The sequence below is a fragment of the Bos javanicus genome, chromosome 15 (genome assembly GCF_032452875.1).
Source record: "Bos javanicus breed banteng chromosome 15, ARS-OSU_banteng_1.0, whole genome shotgun sequence".
Classification (NCBI taxonomy): Eukaryota; Metazoa; Chordata; class Mammalia; order Artiodactyla; family Bovidae; genus Bos; species Bos javanicus.
The window spans coordinates 46,529,853-46,555,745 of NC_083882.1; the positions used below are offsets into that span (position 1 = coordinate 46,529,853).

Consider the following 25,893-nt stretch of genomic DNA (forward strand, 5'->3'; position numbering starts at 1 on the left):
GGGGAAGGGGGACCGGGCGGTTGGACCGGGAGAAGGGAAGGGAGCGGGGACGCGGGGCGGCGCTGGGGCCGGATCCGGCCGGGGATGGGGCCGGGAAGTCGAGGGGCGGAGGGAGGACGGGCTGGGGGGGCAGCGGCGCGGAGAGCGGGTGGGGGCGGAGGCGGGGGCTCGCGGGCGGAGGGGCGGGGGTTCGGGTTACCGCGCGGAGGGCGGGGGAGGGGAGGGGAGGGGAGGGGAGGGGGCGCGGGGCCGCGGCGGCGAATCTCGCATCCTCCGCGGGGCGGCTGTGGAGGAGGCGGCGCCCCGGCGGCGGCGGCGGACGGACCGATCGACGGGCGGGGGCGCGCGGACCGACGGCCGGTCGCCGGGAGCTGCTCGCGGACTGAGAGACAGCGGCGGCGGAAGATGCGCAGCCCCAGGCCCCGCACGGGCGGGCGCTGCCCGGGGGGCTGACCGCGCCGGACGGCGCCCCAGGACCGGGCGAGGGAGCCCGCGCGGCGCGGAGGTTAGTGCCCGCGGCTGCCCGGCCCGTCCGGCCGCGCCCGCCGGCCCGCCGGCCTCTCCCGGGCGGCGGTGGCGGCGACCGAGCCGGGGGCTTTGTTCTGAGCCGGAGACAATGGGGGAGGGGGGGCCTGGGCCTGCGGGATGAGGGCTAGCGTGAACGTGAACGTGGGGGCAGGGCTGGGGGTCTTTGTGCTGCGTGTGTCATCGCGTCGGGTGTGTGGCGGCGTGAGTGTGCCGGGGGTGTGGGCAGGGTGTGTGTGTGTTCCTCCGAGTGTGAGTGTGAGCGCGAGTGCATCGCCTAGTGTGAGTCAGTGCGTGTCACTGGGAAGTTGTGTGTCTGCGTGTATGTGTCTGGCCGTGTGTACGTGCGTGTCACTATGATGGGGTGTGGGTCAGAGTGAGTGTGTGTCTGGTGAACGAGTCCTTGTGAGGGAGTGTGGGTGTGTGTGTGTGTGTGTGTGTGTGTTGCCCGCCTCTGTGGGAGCCATGTGTCAGAATGTGGAGGATGGGTGTGTGACAGACAAACTGAGACAAAGAAACTGAGGAGGGAGAAGTAAAGAGAAACAGGGAAGAGACAGGCCAAGCCCAAGCTGGAAGCCTGTCACCCAGACTGTTGAGTTTGGGTCCAGGATGCCTAGATCAGAATCCCACACAGGGGACAGAGGGAGGTCACCACCAGCCTCAGCCCACGTGGAGGGGGTGGGGAAGGGGAGGTCCAGAAGCACAATGAACTCAGTGTGGCGTGGGCTGGGCCCGCAGCCACGGGGTCATAGGCCAGAAAAATATTGTTGCTAATGTCAACTCCTCAAATACCCACAGGGGACACAGTCACAGGCAGCACACATCCACAAGAGATGCCTTCACAGCCATCACATGCCCCTCGGAAGCACTGACAGAGCCAACATACGTTTACAGAAGGTGCTCTGAGAACAGTGCACACCCACAGCAGAAATGGTGCAGCCAACACGGGACTCTGTCAAAGCCAGCACACAGCAAGGGAGACACGGTTGCTGCCAGCACCTTTCCTGAGACACTGCCGGAGCAACATGCATCCACTGGGAACCTGTCACAGCCCACCAACATCTAGGTTGTACTTCAGGGCTGTCTGTACATAGCAGGTGTCTCAGAGACCTGACAGTAATGGGATGCTGTGTTGCAGTCACTCTTACCAACACCTTTTTGTACATCCCATAAGAAAAACTTTTAGGTGTCATGCACACCCCACAGACTGAGCAGTCCCAACTGCTGAATAAACTCCCATTAACTTATGATGCTCACACCAAGTCTTCTCACCCATAGACCTCCCAGGGTTACCCTCTGGTTCCTTGAAAACTTGGGGACTTAGATCAATCTTTCCCTCACCCCGTACCCTGCCATGGTTCTAAGTGTCCCTCCAAGTGCAGCCTCACAGTCTTGAGTTCTTCAGCTCCTATTGCCATCTCCTCTCCCAGGACCACTCAGTGCAACCGGTCTGTCTCTGAAATTCTGTACCTGCATTCCACTCTGCCCACAGCCTCCTGAGTCCTTTGAGCTCCCTGATGCCCTCACTCCCATTCCACTTACCCTTCAACCTCACAGTGATCCCTTGCCCTTAACCTTTTTGCTTTTTCCTAATCTTCTCTTTCTGGCTTTATACTCTCCTTCCAGTTTATATGTCCAAGACCATCACTTCACCCACTCTTTGACCGCTCTGTTCCTTTGTTATTGTCTTTAGACCACCCGTCCCACAAAGTCTCAACCCAGCTGGAATCATTTCCCAACCACACCAAGTGATGCTTCTATAAATTCATGCTTCTATAAATTGCACCCTCAACTGGGCCCTCCATAAATAAACAAATAGATGAAATATTTTCTAGTTTTTTACATCCCTTCACCTTACATCCCTCATTGTCTTCAGCAGATTAATTAGTCAACCCACTGGATCATTTATTCTGCAAACACCTATTAAGCACCTACTGTGTGCCAAGCAGTGTGATAGATGCTAGCATTACAAGGGTGAACAAAATAGATGTGGTCCTTGCCCTTATGGAGCTTACAGGCCATGGGGTGAGCACGGTGATGTGGCAGCACGTAGCAGGCCAACCTGAGCCCTTGAAGGGGAACTAGACGAGGGTTTGGGAAGGAAGTGGCATTGAAGCTTATGCTTGATAGATAAGTAAGAGGCTACCAAGCAAAGGAGAGGCGGCGGTGAGGTGGAGCATATGGAGAGTATGCCAAACCAATGGAGCAGCACTGGAAAACCCACATTAAGAAAGTATTGTATGTCTGAGGGGAAAAGCAATCCAATGAGCCTGGCACTGATAGCACGACGTGAGGGTGGGTCAGAGAGTCTGGGAGAGGTGAGAAAGGGTTAGTTAGGTTGTGTGCTTCTTCTAGGTCACATGATTGCTTCCTGAACCCGGGGAGAATTGAAAGTCACCGAATCATTTGAAGCTGTGGTGTGATATGATCAGATTTGTCTTACAGAGACCACTCTGACAGCAGTGTGGAGACTAGAGGGAGGCATCTGAAAGGAAGGGGATAGCTGGCTGTTGTAGGAACCCAGGAGGGGATAATGCTGGGCTGAACTGGAAGAATGGCAGTAGAGGTCGAGATAGTAGGTAGCTTCAAGAATGCTTTAAGCAGTGGGGTCAGAAGGACTCAGTGACAGAATGGATACGGGGGCTGAAGGAGAGGGAGGAAGGAAGGAAGAGCAGACACAACAGACAGACCTGGTCTGTCAGCCACCCGGAAAGTTGAGGCCATCCAGTTTGAATTCCCTCAACTGTTGCAGATCCCATCCACTTCAGCCTCAGGGGAGACCTCACTCAACGAAGTAATCTTGAGTCTTATCCATGTGTCTGGTTTCTCCCTGTGCACTCGTTCCTCCTATGAGCACATGAAGAGCCTCCAGGCTCTCCTACTTTCCTGCACTCTGAAATACCTGACTATCTAAGACGCTCTCTCGCTTTGCTTCACTGCTGTGTTTTGTGAAAAGCTCTTCTGCACCAAACTGTTCCCACCTCCTGACTTCCCATTTATTCCTGCCCCATCTATGTAACTGCTCTCCCTAAGATAACATGACTTCTCGTTTGCCAAATTTAGGGGCTTTTTTCAAAGGTCCTCAACTGCTTGACCTCTTGGAAGGGTCCAACATTGTTGACTGTTATTTCCTCTTTGAATCATTCATGTCTTATGCCTTTTGAACCACTATTTTATTCTGTCAACATTCAATGAGCTCTCATGTCCCAACCACACTGCTAGGTGCTGGGAATATGATGATGGAAGACACTGTTCCTACCCTCGGCAAAGGAGACAGGCAAATAAACAGATGATGATACAGTAGGGTGGGATCTGTGCATCCCTCTCTCAAAACACCTCCTGACTGTTCCTTCTCTGTCTACTTTGGGGGCTCCTTTGGGTGGCACCTAGGGCTTCCCAAGTGGCGCTAGTGGTAAAGAATCTGCCTGCCAATACAGGAGACACAGAAGATACGGGTTTGATCCCTGAGTCAGGAAGATCCCCTGGAGGAGAAAATGGCAAACCACTTCAGTATTATTGCCTGGAAGAACCCATGGACAGAAGAGCCTGGCAGGCGACAGTCCATGAGGTCGCAAAGACTGGACACGACTGAGCGACTGAGCATGCATGCATGCTATGTGTGATTGAGTGACCCCTAAGTGTTATGATTTATTAGAGGTCTGACTTGGACCTTCTTATCTCACTGTATACACCCCTCTGGGTGATCTATCGCATTCATTTCCAGGGCTTTAGTTATCATCTGAGTAAGCTGATGACTCCCAAATAACTCTTTCTTCCAGATCTCTCTTCAGACGCCCAGACCTGCAGACTTGCTTCCTTTTGGATTTTTACTACTGAGCCCATACTATAGAGTCCCCTAACATGTCCCAGACCTGAGCTCATCTTTCCTTCCTCCCCAAAACCACCGTCTCCACTCAGTCAACAAGCTACAAAGCCAGAAATTAACTGTAGCCACTCTCTTCTCTACATGTCCTATAACCTAGAACCTCTTAGTTCTCCTTCCTTCCCAGCTTTCTCTGATGTGCCATCCCCTTTTATCCATGGGCTCAGCTACTGCCTCCATCTCACCGTATTTTCACTTGAACTACAGCAGGAGCCTCCTAACTTGTCTCCCTAGACAAGTCTACTTCTAGTCTGCTCTTCCCTCTTCCAATCCAATCTTTTCCGTAAAATGCAAATCCAGCCATAGCATTCCCTGCTTGCGTTCTTTAGTATCCTTACACTATCTTGGGTGAGACTTCTACATTAATGAGGCTTCAGAGATCTGTCACGATCAGACTTCCCCCAGCCTCATAGCCTGTCCTGTTTCCATAGTTCCCTCATATTGCAAGTCCCAGCCATGCTGAATTCCTTGTCGTTCTCCAAAGACGCTGCATTCTTCCATGCTTCTGGCCCTTTAGACATACTGCTCTCTGCCTGAAAAGCCCTTTACTCCCTTTGTCTCCTGGCTGACCCCGTCCCATCCTCAGCTCTCTTCTCAAGCTCTCCCTCTCCTGACCACCAGACCAGCTTGGAATCCTCTTGTCTCACTGTTGTCATTGCCTCTTTGCTTTTTCTCTCTCTGCCTGGGCTGGGGCGTCCTTAATGGGAAGGTTACATGTTATTCATCTTCACATCCCCCAGGTTCCTCTATAGACACTTGGCAATGAACAAATGAATGAATGAGGCACCTCACAGCTCCTCCCTCACTCTCATTCACTCTTCAGAAGACTGACTCCTGGTCTCAGCTGCCCACACAATAGAGTCATTTCCACACATGCCCACTTACCCAGTAGAGACGTTTCCAGTCCCCTCCCCCACAAGTTGTCCTTCCTCCCCCTACGCTCTCCTCTTCTTTCTCTTTCACCTGGGCTTCTCTTTTCCTGGATCCTCTTCCTCTCCCCCAGTCTGTACTTTATTTCTCTTTGATTCAGCTGCCAAATATCTAATAAACACCAGAAATTTGCAGATCCAAATCTGTTGGACCATGTGGTTGTTGGGGTTCTTGGAGGGAGTGGAAGCTGAGGAAGCTGTGACATGCTATCAGGCCACAGGACCTCGGTTCTGCTCCATCTGTTCTACTCCACCAGGCCCCCTTCCTAGGAGGTGTCACAGGCTGCCCCTTCTGCTAACAGCCTCCTCACACATACCACGCTGTGCCCTCCTGTTCCTGGCACCCAGACCCTTCCCGTATCAGGTTCCCAGATACTTGTGCCCTCTTCCTCTTTTTTTCTGTCAGTAGTAACAGAAGTAAGATCAGACTTTCTGATGCCCTGGCACCTGCAAGCAAAAGCCCCTCTGATGGGTTCAAGCTATTGGATCCCATCACCTTCCTGGGTTCCTGCTGCCTGCCCCTGCCTTCAGCTCTGGTGTCTGTGTTTCCAGGTAATCCTCTTCCTTCTGGACATTTAAGCCTCTGCCACTTAGGAGGGGTTTCTCAGTTCCTCTGTCCCCTGTTGAGAGGGCATCTCTTCCTGGCAGTCCACCTAGAACCCCCAAGCCTGTTGTTTATGTTTTTCTGTCTAAGTTGCTCAATGGAGGGAGCTATTTCTTCTCAGAGCCTGGAACACACTCTCATATTCTTGGTGAGGAAGGAGGAAAGGAAGGAGGAAAGGAAGGAGGAAAGGAGGGCTATGCTTCACACTTTCCAGTCACACCATTTGTCACCTGGATCACCTTAGCTTCTCTGAGCTTCCCTTTCCTCAGTTGAATATGGAGGTAACAGTAGAGTTGTTTTGAGGATTGAGAAAGAAAATGGCTATTAAATGTTCAACTCTTAATTTAGTTTATTTTACTTCCACAATCTCAGTCCCTCCACTACTCTTCTTCTTCTCAACGTCTCATTCCCCCAAACTCGTTCTTCCCTCTACATCTCCAACTTCTCTGCCTTCTCACCAGCCTCCTGTGTAGCCTGGACTCTCCTTGTGAGAGTTAGACCTTAAGACCAGGCTCTTGCTGCTCATCCCGCTACCCCTAGCTCCCTCACCCTGCCCTGCCCATCCCTGCCCAAGCCTCCCAACCTGTGAACACCATGAAGGCAGGGATGTGGTCTGTCCAGGTACTGCTATGTCTCTACTGCTTAGTATGGTGTTTGGCACATTGTAGGTCTTCAATAGATACTAATTGAATAAATGTATCAATGAATGCCCTGGACCCATCCCTCCTATTTTTCCCTCTGTCTTCTAGAAACCTCCAAGCCTCCTCTGGTCATTTCCCCTCTCACCACCTGACCTCACGCCCACCTGACCCTCAGCCTAGACTCGTAACTGCCGTGTCACTGATCACCTCTGATCCACCTTGTGTGCGCGCTGGAATTACTCTCCTACCCAGAGTTCTCCTCAGGCACCTTCCCTGTTTGGTTGCCTGGCCACTTCCATGACCCTTTATCAGGCTGCTCCAGGTCCTCCAGCAGAGAAGCAATGTTGTAGATGAGAAAGCACTAACTTTGGAGTCTGTCGGAACTGAGTTCCAGATAATCCTCTGCTACCTGCTCTGAGTTTTTGTCTCCTCACCTGTAGAATAACACTTACCCCAGGGTTATTGTGAATGTCTGGCATGCAGTAGCAGCCAACATTCATTGAGCCTTCACTGTGTGCAGGCCACCATGCTAAGTTTTTCGTTCCATTCTTTCATTTAACTCCCCTATCAACTATATAAAGCAGGCACTTTGATCCCCGTTTTACAAAAGAGAAAACTCAGGCCTAGAAAGATTAAACAATTTTCCCAGGATTACACCATAAGCTGCAACATCTGAATTTGACTCAGCAGAGCCCATCTTCCTAACCACTGTCGTAATAGTTCATGCTTGTGCACCTATAAAATGCCTACTCTATGCCACACACTGTTCTAACTGCAAGTACACTGTAGTGTTATTATTGTTCCTATTTTATAAAGGAGCAAATGGAAGCACTGAACATTTAAATGGTTCACTAAAGGTTACATAACTAGCAAGTGAGAAGCTGGAGAGAAATCCCAGAGTTGGTTTGGCCCAAGTCCAGACTTTGGCACTGTCCCGTCCTTCCTCACCGTGACACATTGCCTCTCTTTTCGAGGTGTGCAGTAAGCACATGTTGAAGGATGAATCTATGCTGACATCTTGTCTATGGCTAGTTTATTCATTCCCTGTCGTTTCCCATTGCAGGAGGCTTGCTCCCTTAGGAGTCTCCTGAAATGATTCTCCCCAAGATCACTATGACCTTATTACTGCTAAAACCAATGGGCATTTCTCAGTCTTCATCTTACTTGGCCTCTCAGCAGCATTGGACTCTACTGACTCCTCCATCCTTGTTGAAATGCTGTCTTCTTAACTTCTGAGATATGGCCTCCTCTTTGTTCTCCAAGAAGAATCAAGCTCTCCTTGGCTGCCCCTTGAATCTACTCTTCCCCAGCATTCTGTCCTAGTCTCTTTTTTCTCTCCACACATCCTAGCTGATGGGTCTCTGCACCCATGGCTCTCAGTTACTCCTTGGTTGGTCCAAATCCATATCTCCAAACAGACCTCTCTCCTCAGCTCCAGACCTGCAAATCTAACTGTGTGAGGGACATCACCATGAGAAGACCCCAACAGGCACCCCCAAAATGGCTCTCCTCTGTGGTATCCTAATGGCCCCACATTGGTCATCAGACCAGCACTAACTGGAGTCAGTCTAGAGCTCTTTTATTCCCTCACCCTTCCTGAAGGGTCAGTGGCCAAGTCTTGTCAACCTCACCTCCTCACATTTTTCTTCTGTGTCTACTCTGTCCCACTGCTACTGGCCTGGGCTGCAAACACCTTATCCTTGGTGCCCCTCCTCCCATGGGTTCTCTTCTCCAGGTCTCCACTGTCTTGCTAGGTCTCTCCCTTCAGCTCCCCTGTAATTTCTGCCTCGATCCATCTTTCCCTTCTCCGTGAATCTCAGGCAGTGTGGAGTGCATACTCCTGGGATAAGATCAAGGCTATGTCAAAAGGAGGACAAAAATAATCACTTTTTAGGTTTTGGTAAGCTAAGTCTAGATGGTCAAACTTTAAAGATAACCACAAGAAATAGAGAAATAAAATGGATAACTTTAAAGTCAGTGAAGTGATAAAGACATACTAGAAATGATAAGAACCTAATTCTGAAGAGTAACTTTTCAGGGGGAGGGAGAAGCCATGCAACTGGAGTGGGTACAATCCGCAACTAGATTAGTAATCGTTAAATAAATAAATGTTTTATTAAAAAAAAAGAAAAGGGTATGTTAACTCAGGACAGTTGTTTCACTCCCAGCCCGTTTCCTCACTGAAAGGTGGGACGCCTCCCTGACCCGGGCTGTTAGGATGATTAAGATGATTAAATAAGGCACCGTCTATGAATTGCCAACACACTAACAGCTCAGAAAAGAAATTTTCCTTCTGCCTTCTCTGCTCACATCCGTCCCGGCCTCTCCCTGAGGTGCCTAATGGGAACCAGTCCTCGGGAGGGACAGAGCCAGGCCCAGGCACTGCCCAGCTGCCCATCCATGAGGTTGTCCAGGGGACATCCAGGGGAGCCAACTTGTCAGCCTTCTCCTCTTCCTCCTGTCTTCACTCCTCCTCTCCTCTTTTCTGCTCCCCACACCCGCTCCCCAGCCCTAACTCCTTCCTTTATTTATGCCCGCCCTCACTCCAGCCCAGCTGTTCCCGTCTCTGACTTGCCTCCCCTTTCTGTGTGAACTCCTCACTCTTTCCTTTGCCGACACACACTCACTCTCCCCCAGTCTTGCTCTCAGTCATCCCCTGTGAGAACTCTCACCCCTCTTCCTTTCTCCTTTATGCCTGGCCCTGTACCTCCACCTCCCTTTGCCCAAGGCTACCCTCTTCTTCCTCCCCTTCTGGGCCAATCTGCCTTTTGCAGCCCCCTCCTCACCCTGTTGTCTTTCTGGTCCCTGCCCCTTCCTGGCCCTGGGACAGGAAGTTGAGGGAGGAGGCCTGCGAGGTGCCAGCTCCCCAAGCCTGCTTCCCCTCTGCACCTCAGGCCACTCCTCTGCTTCCTCCTGGAGCACCCTTCCCTTATGGTCCCCCTGCGACTCCCCCACAGCCCACCTCTTTCCTCTCCCATGTTCCCCCTGCTCCCAGGTCCTGTAGACACACAGGCTGTGTGTGTGTGTTGGAAGGGCGGGGGGGTGTGGATTGACATCACATTGCAGGCCCCAATGAACAGTCTCGCCCCTCCCCCTCCTAATGAGAACCAGCTGTGGTTCCAGAGGCCCAGATGTGGGGCTAGAGGGGGAGAGCAGGATGGAGCCAGAGGACAGAGTAACAGGCCCGGGACGGGGCAAGGGCATGTAGCAAGGAGATCTGGGCGGGGGAAACACTGTGACCAGTCTAGGGGGAGAAAGAAGACAGATCTGGGTAGGAGGCAGGACAGACTGGGAAAACAGACAAGATGGATGGTTTAGACCAGATCTGGGGGAAGGGGTGGGACAGACCTGGAGAGGGAAAGAGACAGGAACAGGGAGGAGGAGCAAGTCTTGGGGAAGAAGCAGTGAGAAACCCTGGACAGATGGGGAGATGGTGCTGAGAAGAGAGTTGGAGAGAGGATGAGACAGTCTCGGGAGAGAGTCTGGAGTTCGAGTTTGGAGCTGGAAGCCCTGGAGCAGGAAGTGATGAGGCACAGTCCAGACAGGCCTCAGGGACCTCAAGGTCACAGCTGCAGCCGCAGAGCTGACCACGAGTGCCCCGGCAGCGTGTGTGAGAGCGTGCCGGCGTGTGGGTGGGTCTGCCAGTGAGAGTCTGCGCACGGGTGAATGTGGTCTGTCTGTGTCCATGAGAGGAAGGGTGTGTGTGAGTGTGTGTGTGTGTGTGTACGTGTGTGCGTGCTTGTCTACGTGAGGCCTATGGGAAAGTGTCTTTCTGTGTGCATGTGTCTGTGTGGACAAAGGCATGCCTGTGTGTGTCTGTACGTGTGCCTGCATGTGTGGATAATGGAGGAAGGTTCCAGGTGAATGAACGCGTGTGTGTGAGTGATAACCTGCTTCTCTGTATGTGTGAGGAAGGGTATCTCTGTATATGTAAGAGTAGCCTCTGTCTGTGTGAGTGTGTGTATGGAGTGTGCCAGTCTGCCCGTACTCGAGTCTGTGCATCTGTGTGCCTGGCTCTGTGTGGGCCTGTGACTTCATGAGGAGGCACCTTTGTGCGTCCACTGTGAGGGTGTATGCAGGAGTTTGCATTGGACAGGGACCCAGGAGGGCACCAAGGTCTGCACAACTTGGGAGAAGGGGCATCTGCCTGGGCCTGGATGCCTCCTCAAGGCTGATCACTCACCTGAGAGCTACTTCACACCATTCATGCATCTTTTCATTCAGAAAACATGCTGATCATGTGCCATGGCCTGTGCTACACAAAACGGTGATTAAGATACAGTCCTGGCCCTCGAACAGCTGACATTCTGTCTCTGGGTGCAGAGAACCCTAATATAGAATGTAAGAAGTACATTGACCTCACTGTCCGTTATCTTCTCTGCCCACCCTGCTTTCTCTGCACTGACTGATTAAATGAACAGGACCCGTTCCTAACCCTTGACCCTTACCCCAGTCTCGAGGCCTAGATCCCCGACCCTGGCCATTGCACCACCTCTGTACACGGAGCCTCTCCCCTCTCTGGTCAGGCCTGTGTTCACTCTGCCCTTCTTGTTCTCAATTCCTCTGATCTGTTATTCCATGTGGCAGCTCCTTAGGCTTTGCAGACTTGACCTCTGGGAAGAGGGGTCTTAGTGAACCCTCCAACTCTGAAGCCAGGATGAGGCTTCATCCCTCATCAGGGATGGTGCTGGGAACCCAGGTGAGAGCACCTACAAAGTGCCCAACTCTGGGCTCCCATTTCCATCACCTGTGATTTTCACAAAACCACAGATAGTAGGCATTACCATGGCCGTTATATGGATTAGGAAAATAGCATTCAGACTGGACTCAAACTTAGGGTCCCAGCTCTTTTCATTGCCTCACACAGGTGGGAGAGATGGGGTTGGAAGTATAAGTAGAGGGTCAGAAATTCTTATCCCTGGGGAGGACAGGAAGTCCTAGAGCAGAGCAAATCTTGAAAGACCAAAGGACACACTTCAGTAGCCACTTCTGTGGCCACACTTCTGACCATGGTGCCTCGGGGCACAGGCTCACGTGCATCTGTGTGTGACCGAGTTGGCATGTCCAGGGACATTTCCCCTTCTGTCAGTAGGTGAAGGTGGTGGTGTGCAGTTTTGAGATTCTGGCCATGCATTCTGCACTGATTGCCTGCTCTCACGATACCTCTACCAAGTGCTGGAGAACCTGAGACTAAGACCCTCAAGCTGCTGCCCTTAGGGATCTCCTGATTGAGTGTGGCAGGAGAGGAGAATCGGGCAGACACATGAGCAAAACAGGGCTGCTATGCAGTCTGTTGTCAGTGTGCATCCAAAGCAGTGAGAGCCCAGTAGGCTACACAGTAGGCACTGCAGGGAGGTCAAGGAGATAGCATAGAAACATCCACAGAAGACAGCATCTTGAAGTTCGAACAGGAGACGGCCAGTTGGACAGGACCTTTAAAGGATATCTCAGGACGAGAGCATAGTTCATACAAGGCAAGAAGTTGTGGGGGGAACAGTTGAGGGGTTTAGTGTAGGAACGCAGGCTGCAGTGGGGGAAAGTGAATGTGAGGCACAGTGGAGAGATGGCGGGGCTCAAGTCAGGAAGGTGTATTAAGGGGGTTGGGCTTTGTCGTGTGAATAGACATTCTATACTTAGTGTCCATGAACCCTTAAAACTGCAGACACAGTTTGGGTGTATGCATCTGCTTTCTTTTTATCCAGAGTGGGCAGCAGTTTTCTGCCATCAGCAGCGGTGAACCAGTGGAAACCTTTTGTCAGGGGTGGTTTGGTGAGAATTGTGAGGATAGCTCCAGTGAGGAGGACGTGGATTAAGGGATCCAATCCAGGAGGCACAGGGAGGATAAAGGACTGTGGAAGGAATCGAAAGGAGGGATGACAGTGCTTGGACCTGGACAGCAGCAGTGTGAAAACAGGAAAGTGCAGGCTTGAGATAGTGTCTCATTGAGATAGTCAGGTTTTGACTGAAGAAGAGCAGGGAAAGCAAGGAGAGTTTCTGAGTGGTGATGCTGTTCGCAGGAAAGGGAAGGGAGGAAGAAAATCAGGTTGAGGTGAAGGTTAGGAATACCTTGTAAGGGAGTCCATTTTCTGGGGGGTTACATGTCTCCAGCACTCTCCAGAGCTGGAGATTGCAAAGTCATCAGCAAATAGACATAAAATGATCAATACTAAAGCTGAAGTTCCAATACTTTGACCATTTGATGCAAAGAGCCAACTCATTGGAAAAGACCCTGATGCTGGGAAAGATTGAGGGCAGGAGGATAAGATGGTTAGATAGCATCACCAACTGAATGAACATGAGTTTGAGCAAACTCCAGGAGATAGTGAAGGACAAGGAAGCCTGGAGTGCTGCAGTCCATGGGGTCACAATGAGTCAGACACAACTGAGCAACTGAACAACAAAGAAAATAAAATGACTGATAACATTTTTAATTGAAGGCGTGGGAGGGGATAAGATCACCGAGGCAGTGTGAAAAGTGGGAAGACGTGCGGCCCTGGACTGAGTCCTGAGGGGCACCAGTTTTTAAGGGCAGAGGAAGAACTTGCCCAGGAGACTGAAGAGTGGACATAGAAGCACAGTGGAAGCAAGAGGTGGGGTGTCACCATGTGAAGCCAAGAGGGCTAGGCTTCAAGAAGCCAGTGATCAGTGATTCAGTATTCCAGAATGATGCAACAAGATGAAAAAGTGTCCATTGGATGCAGAGTGTAGTGATGGTTGGAAACTTAGTGAAAGCAGTGTCACGGGAGAGGAAGCCTCTCTGCATAGACGGAGGAGGGTGTGAGAAGTGAGAAACTGGCAGAAGTGAGCAAACCTTTCTCCACTGATTCTGCCCTCACTCAGTCACTAAAGGCCTTCCTGGGACTTTAGGCCTCCTTCTCCTTGAATATCAGCAGTATTGGAAATGCTGTCTCCCTTAGCATTGTTGGCACCACCCTTCCCTGGATTTCTTTCTCTCTCTTTGGCCAGTTAAGGATGCCTCTGTTCAGCTAATGGTTCGGGCCAGAAATTTGCCCATCATCCTTGACTCTTCCCACTCCTCATCCTCTGCCTTCAAGCCATCGTCAAGCCCTGGCCATTCTACCTGCTAAACCTTCCGCAGAGCTATCCACTTCTCCCCATGTTCATTGCTGACACTCATCCAAGACTCCATCAGAGCCACACCCTGGCCTGGTGTGTCGTGAGGGCTGTCCTAAGATAACTTCCCCATCTGTGTGATCCTGTGTTTACAAAGGGGCAGCAGCGGTGATTTTCACAAGATGTAAGTCATATTGCAGTACCCTCTCTTAGAATGCTTTCATGGCTTCCATTTGTCCTCAGCATAAAGTTCAGATCATCAGTATGGCCTCTGACCCCCTGCCCCATTTCATCCCTTCTGCCTCGGCACTCTATACCTCACACACAGGCCCTACACACCCCCAGACACTCTCAGCCCTTTCTTGACAGTAGACTCTAAGCCTCTCTTTCTGTTCCTTCTTCTGAGTCTTCTCTCATTCTCTTCCCCTTCTCTGCCCACCGTTGTCTAGCTAACACCTACGTTAAGTAGATCCTGACTTGAATGCTGTTTCCTCGGAGAAGCACTCGCTGACTCCTTACTGTGATCAGCCCCTCCTTGCTCTCATAGCTCCCTGCACCTCTCCCTCGAGGGCCACATCACATTGCTAATTACTTGTCCAGTTCCTGGACTGTTTTCTTTATTCACTGGTATGTCTTCAGTTTCTCCACAAAGCAGGTACTCAATCTCTTGTTGAATAGAGTAGAGAGGGAAGTGGAGCCAAAGGGGTGTGTGTGTGTGTGTGTGTGTGTGTGTGTGTGTGTGTATGGGGGAGAGGGAAAAGGAGACAGAGAGGAAGGGAGAGAGAGATTTAAGCATATTTAAATGTTACTAGAAGACTGGCAGAGAGGAAAATGTTGAGGTTCAGATGACATTGCCAAGCACATGGTTATTGAGGTATTAGTCCTGAATAAGAAGAAAAATGAGAAAGAACTGGCCACATGTTTAAGTCTAGAGATGGAAAGAAGGGAATCTGAAGGCATTCAGACCTGAACAATAGGAATAAAACAATCTGCTGGGAGATGGTGGGGAGCAGGAATCAGGATGGATAGGACCTGTCAGTTAAAGGCTGCGGTGGATCCTGAGGAGCTTCCTGGGCCCAAGATGGTTTGAGGCAGCATGAGGGCCCTGTGGGGAGCTGAACACACTTCAGTCCTGGTGTGGCCTGGACCCCAGCCTCCCTGGAATGTTGATTCCTCCCCCATCATGACTGTTTTCCTTCTAATTTTCTCCCAGGTCAAAGAGAGTGAGCTGGAGCCAGGGTCCAAGTTGGACCTGATCCAAAACCTGAGATCAGGCTGCTCCTGGAGCCTGGCCTGGAGCTGGATCCCAAGGCACAGCTGGACTGGCCCTGCCATGCAGAAGGAGTGGGCCACTGCACCTTCGTGCCCGGGCATGCAGATCCCCAGGCCTCTCCCCCTGCTGTCATTGCTGATGCTGCTGCTCCTGGGGGCGGGGGCTCCAGGTGCCTGGGGTCAGGCTGGGAGCTTGGACCTGCAGATTGATGAGGAGCAGCCAGCGGGCACGCTGATCGGGGACATCAGTGCAGGGCTTCCAGCAGGCACAGCAGCACCTCCCATGTACTTCATCTCTGCCCAGGAGGGCAGCGGGGTGGGCACGGACCTGGCCATCGATGAACACAGTGGGGTGGTCCGTACAGCCCGTGTCTTGGACCGAGAGCGGCGGGATCGCTACCGCTTCACTGCAGTCACTCCCGACGGTGCCACTGTGGAAGTTACCGTGCGAGTGGCTGACATCAATGACCATGCTCCGGCTTTCCCACAGGCTCGGGCTGTCCTGCAGATACCTGAGCATACAGCATTTGGCACCCGCTACCCACTGGAGCCTGCTCGTGATGCCGACGCTGGCCGCCTGGGAACGCAGGGCTATGCCCTGTCTGGTGATGGGGCTGGAGAGACCTTCCGGCTGGAGACACGCCCTGGTCCAGATGGGGCCCCAGTGCCTGAGCTGGTAGTTACCGGAGAGCTGGACCGAGAGAACCGCTCACACTACATGCTGCAACTGGAGGCCTATGACGGTGGTTCACCCCCTCGGAGGGCCCAGGCCCTGCTGGACGTGACACTGCTAGACATCAATGACCATGCCCCAGCTTTCAATCAGAGCCGCTACCACGCTGCTGTGTCCGAGAGCCTGGCCCCCGGCAGTCCTGTCTTGCAGGTGTATGCCTCTGATGCCGATGCAGGTGCCAATGGGGCTGTAACTTATGAGATCAACCGGAGGCAGAGCGAGGGTGATGGACCCTTCTCCATTGATGCACACACGGGGCTGCTGCGGCTGGAGCGGCCGCTGGACTTTGAGCAACGTCGGGTCCACGAACTGGTGGTGCAGGCTCGGGATGGAGGGGCTCACCCTGAGCTGGGCTCAGCCTTTGTGACCGTGCATGTGCGAGATGCCAATGACAATCAGCCCTCCATGACTGTCATCTTCCTGAGTGCAGATGGCTCCCCCCGTGTATCTGAGGCTGCCCCCCCGGGCCAGCTTGTTGCTCGAATCTCTGTGTCAGACCCAGATGACGGTGACTTTGCGCATGTCAACGTGTCCCTGGAGGGTGGAGAGGGCCACTTTGCGCTCAGCACCCAGGACAGCGTCATCTACCTGGTGTGTGTGGCTCGGAGGCTGGATCGGGAGGAGCGCGACGCCTACAACTTGCGAGTTACTGCCACAGACTCAGGCTCACCCCCACTGCGGGCCGAGGCTGCCTTTGTGCTACACGTCACTGATGTCAATGACAATGCGCCTGCCTTTGACCGCCAGCTCTACCGACCCGAGCCTCTGCCTGAGGTTGCCCTGCCTGGCAGCTTCGTGGTGCGGGTGACGGCCCGGGATCCTGACCAGGGCACCAATGGTCAGGTCGCCTACAGCCTGGCCCCAGGCGCCCACACCCGCTGGTTCTCCATAGACCCCACCTCAGGCATTGTCACTACAGCTGCTTTGCTGGACTATGAGTTGGAACCTCAGCCACAGCTAATCGTGGTGGCCACGGATGGGGGCTTGCCCCCTCTCTCCTCCTCTGCCACAGTGAGCGTGGTCTTGCAAGATGTGAATGATAACGAGCCGCAGTTCCAGAGGACTTTCTACAACGCCTCGCTGCCTGAGGGCACTCAGCCAGGAACCTGCTTCCTGCAGGTGGGTAAGCCCCCCAACACACAGTGGAGTGGTGCTGTGGACGGGAATGGATCAGAGGGTCGCAGGGGACCTCAGAGCAGGAACCAAGACTTGAAGGTGCTAGCTGTTGATGGTGACATTTGCCAGAGGGTTCAGTCTTATTCAGTGAGCTGCACAGTCTGTGCAGAGGGTGAGGGTTACTGAGAAGATGAGAAAGCAGGGTGCAGGAGCTGGGCCAGGTGATCAAGGGGTTGAGAGAATCAAGATTGGATATAGAGAAATGTGTCTTGTGGTGTGAGGAGGTGAGAGGGGACTCTTTAAAGTTTCAAAGCTGTTCTGCAAGGGCAGAGATGGAGATTCTGCACACCCATGTGGCTCCTGTTCCCCAGGGGAGATGCCAGCATTTACAGAGCCCTCCAATCCTAGATCAGTGCTGGACTGTCCTGGCAGATATATCCATCCATGCTCTTGGAGCTGAGCCCTAATGCGTCTTGGGATCAGGCACAGGGATGAGAGATAACAGGAAGTATTCAGTGAGATCCCAATGTCCAGGAAGACCTTTCAGAGGACGAGGCAGGAGCCCTGGACAGGCTGAGGGAGCCACAGACTTCCTGCAAGTCAGGCCTGGAGGAGATGGGTGGGGAGGCATGCAACTGGAAAGGCAGGCCAAAGCCAGATTGCAGAAGTCCTTGGACACCAAGCTGTGAGGGGTTAGGACTTTACTTGGAAGGCAGAGAGGGTCGCTGAACTTCTTTGGTCCAGAAAAGGCAGGATCAGATGGTTTTTTCTTCGTTTAAGACTTTATGTTTGGGAGGCAGTTTTTGATTCATAGCACTATTAAGTGGAAGGTGTAGATTTTCCATATGCCCCTTCCCTGACTCACACACTGTCAGCATCCCCCGCCAGAGTGGTACATTTGCCGCAACAGATGAATCTACATAACCATCATTATCACTCAAGTCCATAGCTTACATTAGAGTTCGCTCTTGGTGTTGTACCTTCTATGGGTTTGGATAAAAGTATATTGTATGTGTATAATGGACATATATAATGACATACAGTGTAACACATAGAGAGTAGTTTCACTGCCCTAAAAATCCTGTTCCCCTCATCCTTCCCTCCTCACTACAGATTGTTTTTGTTTGGTTTTTTATTTGTTTGTTTTTGTTGTTGTTGGGCTTTATTTGGCTGTGCCACGCGGCATGTGGGCTCTTAGTTCCCCAACCAGGGATTGAACCCATGTCCCGTGCAGTGGAAGCATGGAGTCTTAACCACTGACCCACCAGGAAAATCCCATGTTTTATGTTTGTTTGTTTGTTTGTTTGGAAGCTAACTTGCTTTAAGGGTGAAAATAGATTAGATCAATGGTAAGAAATACATTGAAAACTTAACTTAGCACTGTAGGCCTGGCACTGTGCTGGGTCTTGAGAACAAGGAAAGGAGACAGTCTTGTTCCCAGGCAGGTCACAGTCTAGGCAAGGAGATACACCAGTAGCTAGTGATACATCATGTGGCATATGAAGCGCTATGGAAGCCTAGAGGCAGACCTTTGCAGAAGCGGTGATACTTTGCCAAGGGGATAATATGGGGTGTATGGACAGGAACTCCAAGCTCACAGAAAAAGCTGAAGGACACCATGATATGTGTTTATGGGCAGCATTGTTCAGGTTGGCCTCAACTGTGCTGATGAGAGAGTTATGGGGAGACAAGAGAGTAGACAGGGACCGGATCATCAGCTTTGACTTTATTTTAAAAATCACAGGGAACCAATGGGAGGTTCTAGGCAAATCTGATATGTCTTCTGGAAAGATTGCTTTGGCTCTCCCACAGAATTATGGATGCAGGAGAGGAGACTGGAGGCAGGGAGGTCTCTTAGGAGGAAATGTTTATGTCTCAGAAGACCCCTGATCATCTTCTAGAAGCTGCTGTTTGCCTAGACTTTCAGGCCAGTGCCTGGACCTGGCTGACCTCCCATTTGGCCAGACTCTGGGTGCTTGCCTGCCTACTGCTGTCCAGCTTCCACCCACTCTCCCATGTGTTTACTCTCCCTCTTGGCCCAAGACCAGTGGGCTGTGGCTTCTAACTTCCCTCCTCACTAGTGCCTGAAGCAAGAGGGCATCTCTCCAGGTGGTTTCCTGGAGTTTTTACTAGTGGTAATCATAGGGAAGCAGGGGTGAAATTGACCACTGGGTGTTCATAACCTTTACAAGAAGTCTTAATATTTGATTCATTCAATATTCATTTGAATATCTGTCAGTAGGGACACAGAATACAGTAATGATTGAGTAACTGCTACCTAATTCATAGAATTTACAGTTTAGAGGGGAGATTCATATGCAAAGAAACAGTTCTACTGCAATAAAAGAAACTTCCATATGGAGATATATATGAGTTACAGATGGGCAGTTTGAATGTTTTCCCAAAGGAAAGGACCTTTGAGCTGAGACAAAGGATAAGCAGGAGCTGACGAGGGAACCAGATAAGGGAAGGGTTCCATACAGAGGTGACATGCAGAGAGAAGAGCAAGAGCCTGACCTGTCTGACTTGTTCAAGGACCTACAAGTGGCTCAGTGTCTCTGGAGTTTAAGGTGTGAGATGGAAGAGTGAGATGAGACTGCAGGAGGCCAGACAGTGAGGAATGAAGCCAAGCCAAGGAGTGTGAGCATTTTTATTTAGAAGACATTGAAGCTTTTTGAGTAGAGGAATAATTTGATCATATTTGTTCTCTCAAAAGATGCTTTTGTTAGTGCAGAGCAGTGGTTCACAACAGCTGGTGATTCTGCCCTCTGGAGGGGACATTTGTCAACATCTAAAGACATTTTTGGTTGTCACAACTGGTGGGATTGATCAGTACCTAATGGATTGCATGCGTGCGAGCTCAGTTGCTCAGTTGTGTCTGACACTTTGCGACCCTTTGGACTGCAGCCTGCCAGGCTCCTCTGTCCATGGGATTTTCTAGGCAAGATTACTGGAGTGGGTTGCATTTCCTCCTCCAGGGGATCTTCCTGACTCAGGGATCGAAGCCACGTTTCCTGCATCTCCTGCATTAACAGGCAGATTCTTTACCACCAACTGGGAAGCCCATTTAGTAGATAGAGATGCTGCCAAGCATTCTAAAATGCACGTGACAGCACCACAACAAAGAAATGTTTGGTCCAAAATGTCAGTCATGTGGAGGTTGAGAAGTCCTGGTGTAGAGGACAAGACTGGAGGGTTAGACACCTATCAAAAGGGAACTATAGTAGCCCAGGGGAGAGACGACTCAGGCCTGAGTCAGAACAGTGATAACGGTAATGGAGAGGAATAGACAAATAAGAAGGATAATGAAGATTTACTTGGTCCCCAGTTGACTGATATGTCGGCAGAGGAAAAGGGAAGAACAGATTTCTGGCTCGAGCAGCTGCGTAGATGGAAGAATCATTAGAGAGAGGTTGGAATGATCATGAGTTTAGTTTAGGACAGGTTGGATTTAAGGTGCCTGTGGGACATCCAAGTGGAGATGTTGAGGAGGCATCTGGATGTACAAGTTGGGAGCACAGAGGAGTGGTCTGGGTCAAAGTACAGATCATCATCAGAGCCACAGCAGTGGAAGAGAAGGCACTCAGAGAATGTGTAGAAGAAGATGCCAAGGAAAGGTTCCAGGGAACAACAGTGTATAACAGACAGAGTAAGGGGAGGTGGAGGAAGGCTGGACAGTGGGGAAGCAGTGGCAGGAGAAGCAGGAGACACTCCTGGGAAGGAAGTCAGCATGGAGCAAATGCAGTAAGTTTGTGGTCTAGTAGGAATTTTAGATAGTTCACACATGAAGGTCTTTATTTCCTCCTTGCATTAATGAATTTGATGAGAGCTGGAGGCTGGGGGAGGGTGGGGAAACAAGAGGAGAAAGGTGAGGTTAGTTACAGCTTTCAGTCAGAGCTGGAGAGGGAGCTGACCAAGGTTGGACTGTGAAGAGGGGCTGAGAGCCTGCTAACAATGGAGGCTGTGCCTTTGCAGTGAAACCTCTGAGCAGAGGCTGCACAGGCCAGAAAACTCACTTCTGCCTTGGTCATTTCCAGTCACTGACCCCTGTGCCTTTTGGGGTCACTTCCTGACAACCTCCTTGACCACTATTTATTGCTTTCTTCCTGCAGCAAGTCAGAGGGCAGAGGTCTTTAACAGCTTCTGGAGATGGTGCCGCAGCTGTGCTGCTGCCCACCAGATGGATGTGGGGGGAAGTTTGTCTCCTGGGATATCCGGGCCCATGGCCACAGTAAAGAGTTGGAGCAGGAGCTGTTTCCAGGGCTCAGCATGGCAAGGTCTTAGTGTCTCTCAGGAGAGTAAACAATGGCACAAATCACTTCTGTCAAGGGCCTGGGCAACAATCAGAAGTCCTTGGCTCGGCTTCTCTCTGAGCAACATTTTCTGGCTGAGAAAGGGGAACTCTCCAGCTTCCTTTCCACAGCATATCATGACCCTGAGGCCCTCATAGCCACAAAGAGTACTTTGTCACAGCTATAGCAGTCTGCACCAGCTAACCCACTGTTGAGGGCCTAATGTGCACCCAATTTATAAAACTTGCTTTGAAAGAAGTTTTTGTTGTAAGGCAGGGCAATCCAAATGTCTGTTTACTCAATGAACAAATTTACATAGAGTACCTACTGTGCGCCTGGCCCTGTCTTAAGCTCTGAAGCTTTTGGAATGGGGTTTCCCGCTGATCTGACTCTGAAATGTTCAGAGGCTCCTGACTTTGGTGTCCAATCATAAACCCTACCTGAGCCAATCTGGGAGATGTCTGAGAAGTCACCAAGAAAGCCTTTCCCTATTTCTTAGTTTGGGAGAACCCCTGGAACTTAATGACCTGAATATTGTCCTATAGACCTGCAGTTCTCTGTCTCTCATTTCCAGTGAGATTGGCTCAAGAGATGAAGGGATGTGAAGGATGTATAAGCCACATCCATAAATGCATAGAGCAGACCCTCATCAGCCCAGCGATCAATCAGATCCCACTTAATGACCAAACTCAATAAAGGGCAGGCCTATAACAGCAGTCTGAATAACTCTGTAGGTCAGCCAGTGCTCTGCTTGGAGTGATTCTGAGACTTGGTGATGTTTATTAACTTGTTGTGACCCACCTGGAACTTGATGTCACAGCCCTTAGCACTTTCCTTTTAAATATAGTTGGTCCTCATCCATTTGCAGATTCTGTATTTGTGAATTCACCAACTGTCTAAAATTTCTCTGTAACCCTTGAATCCACACTCATGGAGTTTTCACTGTCATTCCCGGACATGTGCAGAAGGATGGAAAATTCAAGTCTCTCGATGAGCACATTCCAGCTGAGGTCGAACAAGGCAATGCCCTGCCTTCGTGTTTCAGCTCTTATGTTGTAAACAAGGGTCCTTTTCGTGGTCTATTTGGTGCCACATTTTTCACATTTTTGTGCTTTCTGTTTGGTGACTTTGTTGTTTAGAATGGTCCCCAACTGTAGTGCTGAAGTGCTGTCTGTGTTCTTAAAAGCAAGAGGGCTGTGCTGTGCCTTATAGAGAAAATACATGTCAGTTTCACTTAGATATGAGTTGTGCCATTAGCCCTGAGTTCAGTGTTAGTCAGCCAACAATATATATTAAATAAGGTGCCTTTAAACAGAAACACACATAAAACAAAGTTATATATCGATCAGTTGACAAGTCAGTTGTGATCAGAGGCTCATAGGAACCCAACACAAGTGGTGAGATCTGAGCTGGGTTTAGAGTTTAGCCCGTAACCTACCAGTCCCTTCTGTGTATCCACCATCCAAAGACTCTGGGCACCAACTGGCCAAGGGTCTGCTCCTTCTAATTGATACTTAACTATGGCTTTTCTGGCCAAAAAGATGGGGCATCACTCACCCCAGCCTCTCCCCAGGTGACAGCCACAGATGCAGACAGTGGCCCATTTGGCCTCCTCTCCTATTCCTTGGGTGCCGGACTTGGGACCTCAGGGTCTCCCCCGTTCCGCATCGATGCCCACAGTGGTGACGTGTGTACGACCCGGACCCTGGACCGCGATCAGGGGCCCTCAAGCTTTGACTTCACAGTGACAGCTGTGGATGGGGTGAGTGGGCAGACTGTGGGCAGGTTGCGGGGAGGGCACTCAGCAGGGCCAATCAAGACCCACCTGACTTAATGGCTGCATGTCTCACTAGGGAGGCCTCAAGTCTATGGTATATGTGAAGGTGTTTGTGTCAGACGAGAATGACAACCCACCTCAGTTTTATCCACGGGAGTATGCTGCCAGTCTGAGCGCCCAGAGTGCACCAGGCACAGCTGTGCTGAGGGTACGTGCCCATGACCCTGATCAGGGACCCCATGGGCGACTCTCCTACCACATCCTGGCTGGCAACAGCCCCCCGCTCTTTGCCTTGGACGAGCACTCAGGTGAGGATCCTCCCATTCCCAGGGCTTGCCTCCCCACCTGCCCTCCACCCCAACCCTTCCAGTGATATTCTGTTTCCTTATGTATCTCCACTTCTGTCCCTCCTCCCAGGACTATTGACAGTAGCCTGGCCCTTGGCCAGACGGGCCAGTTCCATGGTGCAGCTGGAGATCGGGGCTCGGGATGGAGGTGGCCTGCAGGCGGAGCCCAATGCCCGAGTCAACATCAGCATTGTGCCTGGAACTCCTGTACCACCAGTATTTGAGCAGCTTCAGTATGTCTTTTCTGTGCCAGAGGATGTGGCACCAGGCACCAGTGTGGGCGTAGTCCAGGCACACAATCCACCAGGTATCCCTTATCATTATATCCACGTGGTGCCGTACCCAGACACCCCAATGTAAGCCTCAGGTATAACACCACTGACAGTCCCAATACAAAACTCTCTGGTTCTAGTCCGCCACCTCCTTGGGCGTGGTGTAGGCACTCTGCTTCATCCCCAGGTACACGAATATCACCCTAGTGCCACCCAGCTTCTCTGCCAACACCTGCCTCTCCCCTAATACTTTGAGAGGCCCAGATGTGGACACTACCTAGCCCTTTTGGGGATCAGAGTCTGGGCTCCAACTTAGAAGGTGTCCCCATCTCTTTTCTGATTGCTCTCTTTTCCCTAGGTCGCTTGGGACCTGTGACCCTTGCCCTATCGGGGGGCGATCCCCGAGGACTCTTCTCCCTAGATGGGGCCACTGGGCTGTTACAGACACTTCGCCCTCTGGACCGGGAGCTGCTGGGACCAGTGCTGGAGCTGGAGGTGCGGGCAGGCAGCGGAGTGCCACCGGCTTTCGCTGTAGCTCGGGTGCGCGTGCTGCTGGACGATGTGAATGACAACTCCCCTGCCTTCCCTGCGCCTGAAGACACAGTGCTGCTGCCATCGAGCACTGCCCCAGGGACCCTCATCTATACACTGCGGGCTCTGGACCCTGACTCAGGAGTTAACAGTCGAGTCACCTTTACCCTGCTTGCTGGGGGTGGTGGGACCTTCACTGTGGACCCCACCACAGGCCACATACGGCTTATGGGACCTCTGGGGCCTCCGGGGGGGCCAGCCCATGAACTGGAGCTGGAAGCCCGGGATGGAGGCTCCCCACCTCGCACCAGCCACTTTCGACTGCGGGTGGTGGTACAGGACTTGGGGACCCGTGGGCTGGCTCCCCACTTCGACAGCCCTACCTACCGTGTAGACCTGCCCTCAGGCACCACCCCTGGAACTCAAGTCGTACAAGTGCAGGCTCGAGCACCAGATGGGAGCCCTGTCACCTACCACCTTGCAGCAGATGGGCCAGGTAGCCCCTTTGGCCTGGAACCACAGAGTGGATGGCTGTGGGTGCGGGCAGCACTGGACCATGAGGCCCAGGAGTTGTACACACTGAAAGTAATGGCAGTGTCTGGATCCAAAGCTGAGTTGGGGCAGCAGACAGCCACGGCCACCGTGAGGATCAGCATCCTCAACCAGAACGACCACAGTCCCCGCTTGTCTGAGGAGCCCACCTTCCTGGCTGTGGCTGAGAACCAGCCCCCAGGGACAAGCGTGGGTCGGGTCTTTGCCACTGACCGAGATTCAGGAATCAACGGACGTCTGACCTACAGCCTGCGACAGCTGTCAGAAGACAGCAAGGCCTTCCGCATCCACCCCCAGACTGGTGAGCACTGGGACCCAGAATCTGAGATCCCATAGCCTCATCCTCGGAATGGTGAACACCCAGACACGATCCCCAGAGCCTGGTCATGGGGACCAGGACTAAGCTCGGAGTTTTCCCCAGGCATTCCTTTCCACACTCCCCCAACCCTAGCCTCTCACAGACCCCAGGCTCTTCATCTCTGGCTACCCCATACATGCTCTCTGTCTATCCTGCACTTGCAGGAGAGGTGACCACACTACAAACTCTGGACCGTGAGCGGCAGAACAGCTACCAGCTTCTGGTGCAGGTTCAGGATGCAGGGAGCCCACCCCGCAGCACCACAGGCACTGTGCACATCGCAGTGCTTGACCTCAATGACAACAGCCCTACCTTCCTGCAGGCCTCAGGGGCTGCAGGTGGAGGCCTCCCCATACAGGTATGTGAAGCTGCAGGGCCCTGCCTTGAAGAAGTAAGAGTATGTGGGTGTCCACTTATAACTCTAGACAGAGGTAAAAGAAACTGCATCTTGGAACAGGTGTGAGAGTAGAAAGGGGGCTTTGTCTGCACAAAGGTTAGGGGAATATATCCTGGGTTGTCTCAAGAACAGAGGGAGACAACTGTAGATGAGTTGTGTGTTCCCACAGGTACCAGATGGTGTGCCTCCAGGAACATTGGTGACAACCCTGCAGGCCAAGGATCCAGATGAGGGGGAGAATGGAACCATCCTGTACATGCTAACTGGTATATGGGGAGTGGAGAGAAGGGAGTTGGTGGTGGATGGCCTGTCCTCATGATACGCCCAGCTCTGAAATGGAAGCCCTCACCCTTGCTCTGCCCATCCCCAGGTCCTGGCTCAGAGCTCTTCTCCCTGCACCCTCACTCGGGAGAGCTGCTCACGGCAGCACCCCTGATCCGAGCAGAGCGGCCACACTACGTGCTCACATTGAGCGCTCATGATCAAGGCAGCCCCCCTCGGAGCTCCAGCCTCCAGCTGCTAGTGCAGGTATGGCTGCCCTTACTCCAATCTATCCACGTCTCCTTGGCCACCAACGTGGGCACCCCCTC

General features: G+C 52.0%; 1 protein-coding gene across 1 annotated transcript in view; it reads left to right on the plus strand.

The window, feature by feature from the left end:
• The first annotated feature begins 229 nt into the window (after positions 1 to 229).
• The window catches only part of DCHS1 (dachsous cadherin-related 1), a 36,689-nt gene continuing 11,025 nt past the window's right edge, over positions 230 to 25,893 (plus strand). Inside the window, exons 1-9 of the mRNA XM_061380562.1 lie at positions 230 to 505; positions 14,870 to 16,780; positions 22,643 to 22,831; positions 22,923 to 23,154; positions 23,264 to 23,500; positions 23,824 to 24,849; positions 25,071 to 25,264; positions 25,473 to 25,569; positions 25,674 to 25,831. Of these exons, the coding sequence (XP_061236546.1) occupies positions 14,990 to 16,780; positions 22,643 to 22,831; positions 22,923 to 23,154; positions 23,264 to 23,500; positions 23,824 to 24,849; positions 25,071 to 25,264; positions 25,473 to 25,569; positions 25,674 to 25,831 (3,924 nt within the window). The 5' untranslated portion in view covers positions 230 to 505; positions 14,870 to 14,989. The remainder of the gene's footprint in view (positions 506 to 14,869; positions 16,781 to 22,642; positions 22,832 to 22,922; positions 23,155 to 23,263; positions 23,501 to 23,823; positions 24,850 to 25,070; positions 25,265 to 25,472; positions 25,570 to 25,673; positions 25,832 to 25,893) is intronic.